General features: G+C 43.2%; 1 protein-coding gene across 1 annotated transcript in view; it reads right to left on the reverse strand.

Annotated features, from left to right (window-relative positions):
• The window catches only part of LTBP1 (latent transforming growth factor beta binding protein 1), a 437,031-nt gene that overhangs the window by 417,058 nt on the left and 2,844 nt on the right, over positions 1–17,129 (reverse strand). The window contains exon 2 of the mRNA XM_007450947.1: positions 16,162–16,232. Coding sequence (XP_007451009.1) covers positions 16,162–16,232 — 71 coding nt within the window. The remainder of the gene's footprint in view (positions 1–16,161; positions 16,233–17,129) is intronic.

Raw genomic sequence — 17,129 nt, forward strand, 5'->3', positions numbered from 1 at the left:
TATATTCCTTTTCATATTCTTTTCCATTATGGTTTATTAGAAGACACTGAATACAGTTCCCTGTGCTACATAGTAGAACCTTGTCATTTATCTATTGATATCTTATATATAGTGTTTGTATCTGCCAATCCCAAACTCCTAATTTATCCCTTCCCCACCCTCTTTCCTCTTTGGTAACCGTAAGTTTGTTTTCTATGTCTGTGAGTCTGTTTCTGTCTCCTAAATAAGTTCATTCCCACAACTTGCATTTCTTATACATCCCACAGGGGGTTGTAGGACAGAGGGGATCCATGCACCACACAAAGCTGATAACTGCAGCTCTGAAGAACATGAAGAAGTGATTTCAGCACTGTCCACAGTAAAGAGCAGAACTAGGAAGGCCCAAAGGTACAAAACTCATGTTCCCTGGATGGCAAAACGGCTTCTCCAAGTCTCCTCAGTCACTGTGCAGAACAGACTGTGTGTCAACGTGCACGGCTGCATCTGCTCAGGTCCTGAATTCCCACCTGAGACAAGGGAATTGCTCCATTCCGTTGGGAAGGGGAGAAAACACACGCTTCTAGTCCCCAAGGCCTGGAGCCCAAAGGAGCCAATTTCCCTGTACTCCTTCTCCCCCTTGGATGATCAAGGAGGGGTGCAGGGGGGACACAGAAAGGGAGGAGGAGATGGGTTTAGCGAAAGTAGTGGTTCTCAAACCACAACTATAACGGCACCCCCTGGAGGGCATGTTAAAACACAGAGTGCTGGGCCCCAACCTCAGAGTTTCTGCTTCAGCGAGTCCAGGGTGGGGCCTGAGAATCTGCGTTTCTAATGAGTTCCCAGGCAATGCTGCTGCCCCTGGTCCAGAGACCATGCTTTGAGAATACCTAGGTCTATGAAGTGCCACTCAAGCAGTCTGTATTATAGGAAGGAATGGGGCAATTTTACCAGAGAAAGAGAACATTGAGCATTAAAAACTGTCACCCAGGGAGGTCTGTTGCAATATACATTCTCTCATAACAAAAGGAACAGCTTACTGACATAATCTCGGTAGCCACTGAGTTAAATGAATTTCAGCTGGTCTTTCCCTCAAAACAAATGTGACTTGTAATGCTTATTAATCAAGCAACTAAGGGTCTACTGTATATGCAGAAACACTGGGTAGGCCAACTTCCCAAAGGATACAAAGTAAAACAAAAACAGGGTCCCTGACTTTAATTTATCATCTGCATTATTTCACCTCCAATTACTGAGAAATTTTGGACTAAAAACATAACCTTTTCACTATCACAATAGGAAAGAAACGGAGCTTTCTCAAAAGAAGAAATCTTTGTCTTTGCCTGCACTCTACTTTTAGGAGAATAAAGCGAATCACTCGTGCATGTGGACGGGGAATTAAAGTGGAGATTTAGGTATTTTTGCTTATTTTCAAGCCAACTTCCAGGATGTGCCCCCAGAGACCATAAACGGGATTATCAATGTAAAGGTGTGATACACAAGATCTGTGACCCCCAAAACTTACTGAAATACATTAAGCATTCTAATTTTCTTATATATATATATATATATATATATTTATTTATTTATTTATTTATTTATTTATTTATTTATTTATTTATTTGGCTGCACCAGGTCTTAGTTGCGTCACGCGGCATCTTCGTTGCCGCGTGCAGGATCTTTAGTTGTAGCATGTGGGCTCTTAGTTGCGGCATGCATGCGGGACCTAGTTCCCTGACCAGGGATCAAACCCAGGCCCCCTGCATTGGGAGTGCAGAGTCTTAACTGACCACCAGGGAAGTCCCAAGCATTCTAATTTTCAAGAAAAGAAATATACCAACACATAATAGAAAAAAATTTTTCACCAACAATTGAAACAATTGAAAAGTTTTCACAAAACAGCCAGAAACACTTTATTAATAATATCAACTTATGTTTATAGGGCTCTTCTGTGAAGCATGTTCATGAACCTCATTTTATTTGATCTTAACTGCAAAGGGTGGTATTAACCTCATCTACAAATAGGAACAAAATCTCCCAGCAGAGGCTACCTTTGCACCTATCTTGGGCTCACCCCACCAACAATAAGTTAGATGGGGTGGAGGCATTGAAGAAAACTTCAGAACAGAATTCAAATGTATTCCAAAAATTTTACACTCTTACTTTAACACATACTAACTGCTCTCTGTGAATTTTCTACAAGCACAAGATTGGGATTTTTATGTTTAAAGTTTTTTTAAAGGATTTAACGTTTTATTTTTTATTTAGTACCATGTGAAGATCCCCCCTAGCTTGCTTTTCAACACAGCAGTGACCAGAGACTTTTTTTTTTTTTTTTGATCCTCAAACTTCCATCTTAAGTCTTGGCCTCATGGCTCTGGTGAGAGTGTCACCTTCTGCCAGAGCTCAGCAGAGGCACAGAGGTCCAATCAGCATGGGGCTGGTCTGGCAATCTGGGTACAATGCAGGAAGTTAGACTGCAACAGTAATTTGTGTATGGCCTTGGGTACTTCACTATTCTATATGCAGCTTTTCTCATCAATAAAAATTAACAGTAGGGGGCTTCCCGGGTGGCGCAGTGGTTGAGGGTCCGCCTGCCGATGCAGGGGGTGCAGGTTCGTGCCCCAGTCCAGGAGGATCCCACATGCCACGGAGCGGCTGGGCCCGTGGGCCACGGCCGCTGAGCCTGCGCATCCAGAGCCTGTGCTCCATGACAGGAGAGGCCACAGCAGTGAGAGGCCCGCATACCGCAAAAAAAATAAAATAAAATAACAATAAAGGTGATTCAACTTTCTATTTAAAACATTATTTTTCAATTAACATTCAGAAATCTGTTGCATGTCTTTACACTAACAATGAAATATCAGAAAGGGAAAGTAATAAAGCAACCCCTTTTAAAATCACATCCCCCAAAAAAATACTTAGTAATAAACCTAAGTAGGTGAAAGACTTATACATTAAGAACAATGAAACACTGAATTGGAAGAATTAGTACACTTAAAATGGCCATACTGCCCAAAGCAATCTACAGATTTAATGCAATCCCTTAACAAATACCTATGACATTTTTCACAGAACTAGAACAAATAATCCTAAAACTTATATGGAACCATGAAAGACCCAGAATTGCAAAGTAATCCAGAAGAAAAAGAACAAAGCTGGAGGCATAACCCTCCCAGACTTCAGACAATACTACAAAGCTACAGTAATCAAAACAGCATGGTACTGGCACAAAAACTGACATATGGATCAATGGAACAGAATAGAAAGCCCAGAAATAAAACCACACACGTACAGTCAATTAATCTTTGACAAAAGAGACAAGAATATACAATGGACACGAATATACAATGAAAAAAGAGAGTCTCTTCAGCAAGTGGTGCTGGGAAAACTGGACAGCTGCATGTGAATCAATGAAGTTAGAATACACCCTCACACCATACACAAAAATAAACTCAAAATGGCTTAAAGACTTAAATATAAGACATGACACCATAAAACTCCTAGAAAAGAACATACACAAAACATTCTCTGACATAAATCATAGCAACGTTTTCTTAGGTCAGTCTCCCAAGGCAATAGAAAGAAAGGCAAAAATAAACAAATGGGACCTAATCAAACTTATTAGCTTTTGCACAGCAAAGGAAACCATAAACAAAATGAAAAGACAACCTATGGAATGGGAGAAAATATTTGTAAACAATGTGACCAACAAGGGCTTAATTTCCAAGATGTACAAACAGCTCACACAACTCAACAAAAACAACAACAACCCAATCAAAAAATAGGCAGAAGACCTAAACAGACATTTCTCCAAAGAAGACATACAGATGGCCAATAGGCACATGAAAAGATGTTCAACATCACTAATTATTAGAGAAATGCAAATCAAAACTACAATGAGGTATTACCTCACACCAGTTGGAATGGGCATCATCAGAAAATCTACAAATAACAAACGCTGGACAGGGTGTGGAGAAAACACCTACACTGTCGGTGAGAATGTAAATTGGTGCAGCCACTATGGAAAAGAGTATGGAGGTTTCTTTAAAAACCAAAAATAGAGTTGCCATATGACCCAGCAATCCCACTCCTGGCCATATATCTAGGGAAAACTATAATTCGAAAAGATACATGAACCCCAATGTTTATAGCAACACTATCTACAATAGCCAAGACATGGAAACAACCTAAATGTCCATCAATGGATGAATGGATAAAGAAGATGTGGCATATATATACAATGGAATACTACTCAGCCATAAAAAAGAATGAAATAATGCCATTTGCAGCAACATGGATGGACCTAGAGATTGCCATACTAAGTGAAGTAAGTCCACTTACTTACTTCCACTTTATACGTGGAATCTAAAATATGATACAAATGAACTTATTTACAAAACAGAAACAGACTCACAGACATAGAAAAGTAGTGCTGATAAATACCAAATCCTGTATTGTGTTTATTCCTTGATAATAAAATCTACTTGCATTTGTAAGTCCCCTATTTATGGTTTTCCACAGCCTACAAGACCTGACTGGGGATCTAGCCCTGTCTCCCTTATCACCTATTACTCTAGCCTATACTAACAACCCAACAAAACTCACTTCTGGGTCCCTGTACAGGGCCAGGCCTATTCCCACCCCAGGGCCTTTGTGCTAGCTGTTCTCTTGTCCAAAAAGGCTCTTCCACCAGACTCTTTCATATCACACAGGTCTCATAAACCACTTCCCTACAGTGACCTTTCCTTACTCCATCCCCCTTCCCCCCACCCCCATCACTCTCTATCCTCTCACCCTGTTTTATTTTCTTCATAGAAAATAAATCTTAACACCTTCTGTGTGCCAGTACCTAGCACACAGGGACTCAGTGAAAGTACAACAAATGAATTCATTCATTCATTTAATCATTCATTCATTCATTCCTTCCATAAAAGTCTATGTGCTTACTAGGTCCGAGGATAAAAAGATGGTTATGGTATTGATCACTACCCTCACAGACAGAGCTCACATCAAGCCTGGAAGCACACACCCACAAGCGCACACACACAACAGTGATACAATGTGAAAAATGTGTAAAATAGATAGCTAGTGGGAACCCGCTGTAGAGCACAGGAAGCTCATCTTGGTGCTCTGTGGTGACCTAGATGGGTGGGATATGGGGCGGTGTGGGGGGGTAGGTCTAAGAGGGAGGAGATATATGTATACATATGGCTGATTCACTTCATGTACAGCACAAACTAACACAACACTGTGAAGCAATTATACCCCAATTAAAAAAAAAAAGTTAAGACAGAAGAGAATTTGTATGCCCAATATTCACAAGAATGACTTGAATTAGGTTGGGTGATGAATGGCCCTATCCCCATTCATTTCATTCAGCTTGAAAAAAAATCTGAGGAGTTAATTAATTGATCTGCTTGAAACTTCACAGCTAATGGCAGAGACAGAAGCGCTCCCACTCTTGAACCAATGTAGCAAATGATTCATCAAGGTGAGGTGGTACCTCTTAGCCGATTTAAATGGCTTTTACAGCGAAACATGTTGAAGACGCTAATTGTTAACTGCCCACTTGATATGGTGTTAAATGTAACACATATGGGTGAAAGGATAGAGATTCTACTCTTATTTTATAGTAACAATAATAAACTGAAGTTCCTGCAAGATTGAAAGGGAGATTGGAATTGTTTGGTAATCCTATAAGAAATACAAACATTTTAAAGTCTACAAAGGATCCTTATTATTATATATTCCTTATTTTATGATCCTCTTTTCCTCCAGTGGCTTTTCGCTGGTTACATCTTCTTTCCCCTGTGAATATTCTCCCTTAATTCATTACCAAAATATACTTCTGAAGGTTCCCCTCCAACCATTTAGTTCTCACCTTTAAATAACTGATGAGTAAATTGACCACATCAACTTCAATTAAAAACACCCCCCTCCAGGGACTTCCCTGGTGGCACAGTGGTTGAGAATTCACCTGCCAATGCAGGGGACACGGTGCTGAGCCCTGGTGCGGGAAGATCCCACCTGCCGCGGAACAACTAAGCCCGCGCGCCACAACTACCAAGCCTGTGCTCTACAGCCCACGAGCCACAACTACTGGGCCCAAGTGCCACAACTACTGAAGCCCACGCGCCTAGAGCCCATGCTCCGCAACAAGAGAAGCCACCGCAATGAGAAGCCCACGCGCTGCAACGAAGAGTAGCCCCCGCTCGCCACAACTACAGAAAGCCCGCATGCAGCAACGAAGACCCAATGCAGCCAAAAATAAATAAATAAAACAAATTAAAAAAAACAAACAAACCTTTCTCCAATTTGTCTTCCCATCCACTGACCAAACTCATCCTTCCTCTGGTCCAGCAGAACCAAGAGCATGTATTAAAAAACCAGCCCATCCATCTCCTAATTTACAAAACACGACATTTCGCAAACTGTTTACTTAGGTCCATGCCAACAATATTACTCAAATGTAGTGGAGTGAAAAAACCACAGGGAATAGTGTAGTTGGCCAAGAGAAGTATTTGGGGATCTAAAATTACAGGGAAAATCATACAACATTCATTTTGCTTAGTCCCAAATCTCTATCAGATGATGTTTCGCTGAAAGATTCTAAAATTGGCAGTGAGAAAGGAAAAGCTATCTTAAAGTTTGGGCCATGCCAGGGTAGCCTTCAGAGAAGTAGGAGGAAATGGAATAAGGTGGTGTGTCCTTGAAAAGCTGTCATAATAAGCAGTGTCTGTCAGGCAAGGTATAAGCACACAGAAAAAATAGTAGAAAGAAAACCAAAGGAGAATTACTGCCCAAAGGTGAGAGGAAACAAAAAAGGAAGTAGAATTCTTTAGGTAGCATTTAGAGGATAGTATTTACAACACAGCAAAATCAGAGATGCTGGTTCAATTCAATTCTACTCGATTCAGTTAGCATTTGTACTATGGCAAGGAACAGAGCCTGGGTACTTAAAATGACACAAAGAAAATCCTGCAGGACTTCACTGGTGGCACAGTGGTTAAGAATCCGCCTGCCTATGAATGGACCAACACAAGTTGGATCCCTGGTCTGGGAAGATCCCACATCCCGCGGACAAACAAGCCCATGTACCACAACTACTGAAGCCCGCGCACCCTAGAGCCCGTGCTCCGCAAGGAAGAGTAGCCTCCGCTCTCCGCAACTAGAGAAAGCCTGTGTGCAGCAATGAAGACCCAACACAGCCAAAATAAATAAATAAATAAATTTATTTTTTTAAAGTGTTTTTAAAAAAAAGAAAGAAAATGCCACTCCCCAGGAGCTCCACGTTGATGGGGAGGCAGATGCCCCTCTCCCCTGGTCCAGCCATACCCAGAGCAAAGTAAGAGTGAAAACAGAGTGCTCCCAGAGAGGGGAAGAGAGAGCCATGATCTTCACCAGGGGATCTGAGAAACACCAAGAGAGGTGTGTAAAAAGCTGAGGTGCCCAGGAGGGAGAGGGTCTAAGCAAGCAAACAGGAACCCCTGAGAGCTCACATTTGTCAAATACTGTTGTGCAGGGGGCAGGGGGACAGCTGCTCTCCAATAACTCTTTGTATATTACTTCATGCGGTCCCCCAACAAGCCTCTGAATGATGGCACAAACAATCATCACACCTGTCCTGTGAATGGGGTAACTTAACCTTGCCCCATCTCTCACAGTCCAAGGTCACATAGTGAGGATGTGTTGACAAAGTGTTAACATCAAGTTAGGTGTCTTGTATTCTAACTCCAAAGACTGAACTTCTAACCCTGGACCTATACTGCCTCTAGTTCAGGGCAAGCAAAACTGAGGCCCAGTAAGGAGAGAGAGAAAGAGGAGGAAGGCAAGAAAGGCGGGTCAGGTGGGACAGTAACAGGTACCATTTCCTTCCTGTAACCACATTGTCTTGGGTCTAAATGACACCATGCACACAGATTCTTGGTGCCCAATAGACTGGGCTTACATGAAATGTTCAATCCTTAATAATAAGCTAGGCAAATTAATAGGTGCACGTGAGCTTATACAAATACAGCTCTGATGTATTTTTCCATAAGTACCAAAACAACCACTCTGTGTCACACCAACAAATTATGTACTATTTTCTCTCCCCTAGGAAGATAGGAAACATCATTACTAAAACATGCAGTTAGAGCGAGATAATCCTGGTGGCCCAGTGGTTAAGAATCCACCTGCCAGTTCAAGGGACACGGGTTCGATCCCTTGTCCCAGAAGATCCCACATGTCACGGAGCAACTAAGCCTGTGTGCCACAACTACTGAGCCTATGCTCTAGAGTACGCGCACCGCAACTACTGAGCCCGCATGCCACAACTACTGAAGCCCGGGCACCCAGAGCCCGTACTCCACCAACAGAAGCCACCGCAATGAGAAGCCTGTGCACTGCCATGAAGAGTAGCCCCCGCTCGCCACAACTAGAGAAAGCCCGTGTGCAGCAATGAAGACCCAACACAGCCAAAAAAAAAAAAAAGAGCAAGATAAGACCATAGTTTCTCCCTTATCTGTAAATTATTGTACTTAATTATCACATCAGGGTGGTTTTAAAAACATGAGCAGCTGGATATATTATTTTCTGCATTTTTGTGTATTTAAAATATTTTATAATTAAAAATAAAATATTTAGTGGAAAAAGCGCCCAATGTGTTCCAAAGTGTTTCAACCTTTTTTAAAACCACTTTATTTAACCACCTACGTATCATTAACAATTTTGCAAGTGTCCAACTCTTGTAAAAATACATGTATTTATCATTCAACTAACTAAAGAAAAACTGGGTGTAATAACCCTGTATGCAGCCATCTTTGTACGTACTATTTAAAACTGACCTAAAGCAATGTTTAGAGGGCTCCCGCCTTGACAAGTTTCTAAATTGCTAAGTGTTAGGCTTGGCCTTCAGATTCCCACACAAAGCGTCATAAATATTGCCCAGGACAGGGTTCCTTCTGGATCACTGTTTCTCAAAAGGTGGGCCACCTCCATCAGCATCACCTGATGTGCTCATTAAATAAAAATCCCAGAGACTCTGATTCAAGAAAGCAGTTTAACAAATTCCTCCAGCGACCAGCTGCACATTCATGTTTAAGAGGCACCATAGAACCTCTTTAAAGCAGAACAAGTGGAAATGGCCAGAGGTAATAACCAAAATCACCAGTGGCCAGTTCCTCACATTTTCTGCTCCCTGAAGCAGCCAGAGCTCCTGAATTAGGGAAGAAGCCGCATTAGATCCACAGTCACAGACTATGTGGGAGAAGCGCAACTGAGCCTCTGCCCACCCACCCTGGGGTCATTGCTAGGGAATCCCTGACTGCCTCAGGGGTGGCGCAGCTCTGAGTAGCCCACTTCTCAAGCCCACATGCAGAGCATCTATGGCCTCTCTATTATGAGTTGAATGGTTCCCCCCACAAAGAAAGCTATGTTGGATTCCTGATCCCTGGTACCTTAGTTTGTGACCTTATTTGGAGACAGGGTCTTTACAGAGGTAACCAAGTTAAAAATGAGGTCATTAGGGTGAGCTCTAATCTGATATGACTGGTGTCCTTATAAAAAGGGGAAATTTGGACACAAAGATAGACATGCATAGAGGGAAAATGAGGTGAAGAAACACAAGGAGAAGACAGCCTTCTGCTAGCCAGGGAGAGAGGCCTGGAACAGATCTTCCCTCACAAGGAACCAACGCTCTCGACACCCTGATTTTGGACTTCTAGCCTCCAGAACTCTGAGACAATACATTTCTGTTGTTCTAAGCCACCCAGTTTGCGGTACTTTGTTACAGGCTTGGGAAATCACCCAGCAAATTGAGGCAGTGAAAGCCAGTCCAAAGCAGGGCTGTCAGGAGAGTCGAAGACCAAGACCTCAAGAGAGATGCTGCCACACTGGACGTCCAGGAAGCCTAGGGCAGTAGAAAGAACAATAAACCAAGAGCCACAGAGCTGGGGTGGGGTCTGAGCCCTGCCACCCATTTAAAAAGGGGGTAATAAATCATGGCTGCCTGGTCTACACTCCCAGGGTGTGAAGGTCAAGAAAATGCTCTCCAGTGCTGGCTTCTGCAGCACATATACTAATATTGGAACGATACAGAGAAGATTAGCACGACCCCTGCACAAGGATGACATGCAAATTCGTGAAGCATTCCTTTTTGTTTTTGTTTTTTTTTTTAAAGTAAAAGAAAGAAAGCGAACGCCCTCCACAGGCTCTAAAGCACTGCACAAGTCACCCTCCCCTCATCAGCAGCTTCTCAGCCCCTGCTCTGATCTTGGTCAGTGTTACAAGAGTGGTGACCCCGCCCTAGCACTCCTAGTTGCCCTGTTCATTGCTAGGAAGAACTTGGAAGCAAAATCTGCATTTTAGGAAAACTTATTTGAGCTCCCAAACATGTTTGAGTATGTTTGCAATATCCAAGACAACAAATAACAGGCTCAGAAACAGCACACTCCTGTGGTGGCCAAAGGTCCTTTGAAGAAGTCAGGCTTCCTAAGGGCCAAGGGTTCACCGGGCAGAGAAACACTTCACTAAAGCAGGCCGGGCAGGGGCGGGAGGGCAGGGTGTTCAGGTTGGCCCAGGGGCTGCAGGGTTTCACAATGAAGGTTTAAGTATGATCGCAGCCCAGGATTTATGGTTCCTAAATGTTTGCTTTAACCAGTGCTGAGAACACATATTTGACCCAGTGTGAACTTGACCTCTGAGTCCTTCCCCCTTCACCCGGCGGTCTGTGCCGCACGGCAAGATTTTCCAGCCGACCCTCCCACCCCTGCTCCCAGCACTGGGGCAGGGGCGGTGCTCCCAGCAGCTGCCACAATAAACCTCACTGTGGATCTACTGGCGAAGCAGCTGTCAATGGCCACAGCGGGCAGACGAAAGCTGTGTGATCACTCTGGGCCCAACTCCCGAGCTCAGCTAGCACAACGCCAAGCCAAGAGGGACAGGAGATGGCCTGAAAGGCCTCTGTCACCTGCAACTCCAGCCACACCCCACACTCATGGATGATGCCCTCGACTGCAGCAACTCTAAGCACCAAGGGTATACGTGACTATGTCTCTTCTGTATATAATTAAGGAAAATGTCTAGGGTTGGCTTTTGGGGTTTTTTTCCCCCAAAGCACTGTGGGCTGAATGCCAGTGGAAAAGCAATGGAATATCGATTTTCTGTTTCTTGCTAAGGAGAGAACAAGTCATTTGATGTGCCATGAGTTAAGTGAGTAAAAACAGACCCCGCACTCTCTACAGCTGGCTGCGTTTCTCCTCTATTCATAGACCCTGGCACATGGTAAAAGCTAAACAGATATCCGTTAAAGAAATGAAAGAACCATCCATGCATTTAGGGAGGGCCTGCCATGTGCCAGGCACCCGCTTTGGATTCAGATCTGCCATCTTTCTTGTTCCATCCACCTCATCCTGCCAGCCCGGCCTCACCCTCATCTCCCCTTTATTCTTTTGTGTTGTCTGTTCCCAGGTCCAGTCTCCTCTTTAAAGCTGAGCCCACTGGCAATGTTTCTCTCTGGCCTGCACTTACCCTGAGAGGGGCACAAAAAGATTGGAACAACCAAGAGGGGGTGGGCTCAGTTTAGACAGAGGGAACAAAATGCAAAAATGGGGATAGGCAAAAAAAAGTTAACACCCTCCCAATAAATGTGAACCCCTTGGAAAGGGAACAGATGCAGTGCCTTCTCCTTGGCCCAAAATGACATCGCTATCAGCAGTCATTCCACATTAATAACTAAAATGCCATATCTCTGAGCTGTGATTTCAATTCCTAGAGACACACATACAGAGGGTGTCTGGAAAAGAAGCATTAACATGCAACTGGGCATCTCTATGTAGAGACTGGGTGGCTAAAGCCCTCGGGGCTGCCATTGCCGACACCCACATCCGTTCTCTCTGCCCCTGCGGGTCTGCTGCTGTTTGTTTCACATCTCTCTGATTGGCAATTTCAGGTTCGCTAAATCTTCAGTCTTCAGAAGCATTTGCCTATGGCCCATTTAAATTAAGTTTCAATTAACTAAAAACAATCCAGTCTGCCACGAAGGGGCACCTTGTTTTCCTCACAGGATTAAGCAAACTGCAAACAGAAACACATCTCAACTCTTATGCAGAAATATTTTTTGCATCAACTGGAAAACAGTCTCTACAAACTGAAATTCTTCAGCTAAACCCTTTCAATTATCCTCAAAATAGAACTGACAATTACATGGCATCCTTGCTGTTGATTTAAATTTAATGTGCACATTTAAATGTGCATACACAGTGTATGATAACTACTACCTTTTTTTTATTTGAAGTATAGTTGTTTTACAATGTTGTGTTAATTATGTATGTGATGATTACTATCGTAATAAGGAAATTCATGTTGACATGCCATTGGTTTTTGTATTTGTTAAGTGTAATAAACCATATCCAAGTGCAATTGTTCAATCTCAGCATAATAAGGAAGTGAGAGAGGAAAGAGACCACAAATCAATTTCTTTTGCAGTCTAAATTTCACTAGTATTTACTAAAGTAGTTGTAGTCACAAAAATTGGTGTCAGAATTTTTTCCATTCAATTTATGAATACCTTAGGGGAGCATTTTCCATCTAAACAGCAAGCTTTACACAAAGAGAACTAGAGATACACAAATAATCTAATATTTAGTCTCTTTCAAAGTCCTTTTAAAATAAATCATTCTGGGATACAGAACAACCCAGCCTACTTTATTCCTTTTTTCTCAGTAATCAAAGCCAGGCAGGATGGAAGTGACTGGCTTTTTCATTTATTCCTTTTTTTATTCATCTATATTGAGGTATAATTGACAAATAAAAATTGTATATATTTAAAGTGTATAACAATGTTTTGATATATGCACACATTGTAAAATAAGCACCACAGTCAAGCTAATAAACATACCCATCACCACACAGTTAACATTTGTGTGTGTGTGTGTGTGTGTGTGTGTGTGTGTGTGTGTGGTGGGAACACTCTAAATCTACCCTCTGAAGAAATTTCAAGTATATAACACAGTACTGTTAACTATAGTCACACCGCAGTATATTAGATCTCCAGGACTTATTCATCCTGAGGGACTGAAACTTTGTACCCCTTGACCAATATCTCCCTATCTCCCCCTCCCCCAGCCCTAAACTACTTTAAAGCTGTAATAGAAAAAGGGATCCACATGTACATTCTTTGAAAAGAAGATGACGACAATAGCTGGAGAAACATACAAAGGGAAAAACGAAAACCAAATAATAGATAAATGAGACAGGATTTACTTGGCTTGATTCAATAATAAACTCTAAGACTCCTTCTGGTTTCATCAAGGCTTTCACATCCATCATTCTATTTCACCTTGATACCTGTAACAATCCTAGAAAGTAGTCAAATTTGGGGGGTTTTTTGTTTTGTTTTGTTTTTTTGGCCACGCCGTACGGCATGTGGGATCTTAGTTCCCCAACCAGGGATCAAACCCGCACCCCCTGCAGTGGAAACGTGCAGTCTTATCCACTGGACCGCCAGGGAAGTCCCAGTAGTCAAGTTTTTAGCACGGTCATTTCAGGATGGGAAAATATAAGGGTCAGAGAGGTCAAATGAATTCCCCAAGGCCACACAGCTAGTGAACGCTTAAGGGTTTAAACTCAGGTTTCCTGAACCCAAGGCCAGGGGTCTTTCCTGGTGTCACACTGCTTAGCCATGGACACAAGTTTTGCCGCATCAGTGGTAACCTCAGTTGTCCCACGTGAAGGTATAAGGCTCCCTCATCTCCCTGGCTCTGCACAGGGAGACAAACACAAGACCCCCCATTGAAACATATCCACCTAGCGTATATTACTTTGGATTGAGCACTGACCTAACCCAGCATCATTTTTAAAAACACAACTGTTCTTGAAAGAAGTTGTGATTTAAGCTTCCAGCATTTGGGCCTGAATTAATTTGTCAGATTGGGCAGTACTGGAAGGCTAATGTTGCATTGATTGCTTAGGTCCTGGTGCTGTCCAAGGGCTACCTTCTAGAAGCTGGAAGCATAACTTAAACCAAGAGCCGGAAGCATTTGTTATTGGTATCATGAGACTAAGCCAACGGAGCAACTTCCTCTGGAACACTGTATACAGTAACTGTTCAACCCTAACTTTTCTGACGGGTAGCCTTTTGCAGCCTTTCTCTTTCTGGGTCACCAGAGGGCAAACTTGGCTAAACCGTGGCACACTTGTGCCCTTGCCTCCCTCACCTGGAGAAGCAGGAAGCCATTAGGTGATTCCTCAAGATCGGATGTTCTCCTTCTAGAACATCTTTGGATCTGCAAATCCTCAGACAACCTAAGAATGGGGTACTACTCTTTTCAGAGAGGGCACTCAACGGCATCATTTGCCAAGTAAACTTCTTTGAGAGTCTTAACACATTCTCTCTAACGGGCATCAAGGAGCACTCACCATCATCTATAACAACCTGCTCTGTATCTTTAATCTTTACACAGCAATACCCCACCTTACACAGCATTTACACAGCAGCATTTGCTGTCATGGATGAGCTGTCTGCACGTAACAGGCAAACAACATCACATCGGGTTTTGAGCAGGAGTTACCGAAGGGAGGAGAGGGTATGTAATTGGACCCAAGCAATTGTAAATTCAGGAAAATGCTGGTGCGCTATTGTCAAGTGTAATCTAAGAAGATGTGAAGAATTACGACTTAATCTAAAATGCCTGGGGCTTCCCTGGTGGCACAGTGGTTAAGAATCTGCATGCCGATGCAGGGGCCACGGGTTCGAGCCCTGGTCCGGGAAGACCCCACATGCCACTGAGCAACTAAGCCCATGCACCACAACTACTGAGCCTGCACTCTAGAGCCCAAGAGCCACAACGACTGAGCCCACATGCCACGACTACTGAAGCCCGCACACCTAGAGCCTGTGCTCCGCAACAAGAGAAGCCACCGCAATGAGAAGCCCGCGCACCGCAACAGAGTAGCCCCCGCTCGTCGCAACTAGAGAAAGCATGCGAGCAGCAACGAAGACCCAACACGGCCAAAAATAAATACATAAAATAAATTTAAAATTAAAAATAAAATGCCTACAACCCTGAGTATTTCTGATCCAGCGGTTTGAGTTCAATAACAAGGAGGCTGATTAGTGAGTTCATGTCTGCCACTACTCCTTGATCACAGCCAAATCATAACCCACCTGGACATCGCTTTTTACAAAACTAAAGCCACTATGCCAAAGTCCTATTTCTTTCAGGGACTGAAGGCATCTTCCAACAAGCAAGTTCACCAGAATGACTGTAATAGTAATGACCATAATAGAAAAAATTTTTAATTAATTCACCAGCATTTTAAAATTCAAACCGTACACAAGACAAGTTGCTAAATTTTACTTATTACACTGAATACCAAAAAGCAGCTAAAATTTTGAACAATTCTAATACACATGTTTGTGGTTCAAACTCTATGCAGAGAACACATAAGAATGCTTAACTATTTCTGAATGGAAGTAAGAATTCTTTATGTCCAGGTAGCACCAGACAGAATCAACTCGTCAAGAGGACCCTCAAAGAATATTTTACCTTAATCCTTAATTTCACAATGCAGAGGGAAATATTTTCTGATGTTCTCAAATCTATATGCATCATTAACACATGTTTCAAAACACTCCTAAGCCTGTGTATTACCTGGAGAAGCAATGCAGGAAAACCCACTTGTCAGTTCTGAAGAACAGTAGAGTAGTGACCTCCTAGGAAACAGGCCACAAGGATGGCAGATTCTGAGTGCTGTTTTCAGAAAGCTTTAACACTACTGATGTTTTATTCCAGAGCAGGGCGTCCTACTTCCCATTCCCCTCCTACCATCAACGTAATGTTTTTCATTTGTCGATATCCATGTTTAAATTAATTGTACTGGTTCTGCCATATGGCACATCCTCCAACGGGAATTTCTTTTCCTAGCCCCTGATTCACGGTTGTAACAGAGTAATTAATACCACGGTTGGGTGCAAGGGAATCTTGGATGCACCGCACGGTTTTGTACAATGAATTGCTGCTGGCCTTGATACCATCATTACCCTGGCCCAGCCCTTCCTGGGTGGTGATGAAGACTTCAGATAATGGGGTAGACTGCATCACAGACATTGCATAGCCTCTTCACATGACCCCTGTGGGATGCCCCGTGTGGACAGACCCACTTCACCTACTGTGCAGGGCTGCTGTGAACATGGAAACTTACGTTTGGTGCATCTCTGGGAGCCAGGGGCCTTACTCCAGCCATGGCAGCACTGCCCTCCACAGACATTGACCCTGAAACAAACAAAGCAAGTCCCCTGAGTCCAGTAGTAGCGACACTCCCTTCCAGAGAACCCAAGCCCCCAGGGGGCTCCTGCAAGCCCAGCCTCCTGCTTCCACATTCCTCTGGCTTTGAAACAGGGACCCAGGATGTCCAACCCAAAGCTGCCCAAGCAGAAGGGTAAGGACAGTGTATCAGGGAAGGATGGGAGAACCAAAACCTGCATAGCCTAGAAATATTCAGGAGGGGAGAACAAGGTCCAAATAAACGGTTTTCTTAACTCCAAAAGTAAAGTAGAGCCAAATGTATTTTGTGTATTATCTGTGCCCACGTTTTAAATTGAATCTGAGTTTCAGAGAGGCGTCCAAACAGGAGTGAAATCACAACGCTTGGAACCGCCCCTGAAAACAACAACAACAACAAATAAGCAAAACAAGTCTTCCCCCACACTCTCAACCTGTGATTAATGAGGAGGAGGGGCAAGGAGGACGTTTATGAACGCCCAGTAACAGAAACTATCCAACCGAAACTCCTGTCAATGCTAAGACACGCCGCCCCAGGAAAACAGACCCCACAGGTGCAGGGAAGCCAAGCTCACAATTACTAGGATGCTGAAAATTCCAGGTCACAAAACAGGAAGTGGGTCTTTACAGGCAGCCCTCCTCCAAACTTTTTTTTTCCATTAGCTCGAAAAAAAAATTAAACTGAGCTGCAAAGAGAAGTTTAATTGATGCTGAGGGATTAAGCTGTAGTGACTTCACGTTTACGCCCATCTTGTAGAAGTAGTTTGGTTCGCTCACAGGAGGTTACGCCCCAGGCAGAAATGCCTTTTGTGTTTACCCGCAGTTCAGTAACAATGCGATCAGAGTTTATCCTCAGTCAGAGTTCCCCGGCTTCCCCGCACTCCGCTC

Source organism: Lipotes vexillifer, unplaced genomic scaffold, assembly GCF_000442215.2.
Source record: "Lipotes vexillifer unplaced genomic scaffold, Lipotes_vexillifer_v1.1 scaffold776, whole genome shotgun sequence".
NCBI classification, from domain to species: domain Eukaryota; kingdom Metazoa; phylum Chordata; class Mammalia; order Artiodactyla; family Lipotidae; genus Lipotes; species Lipotes vexillifer.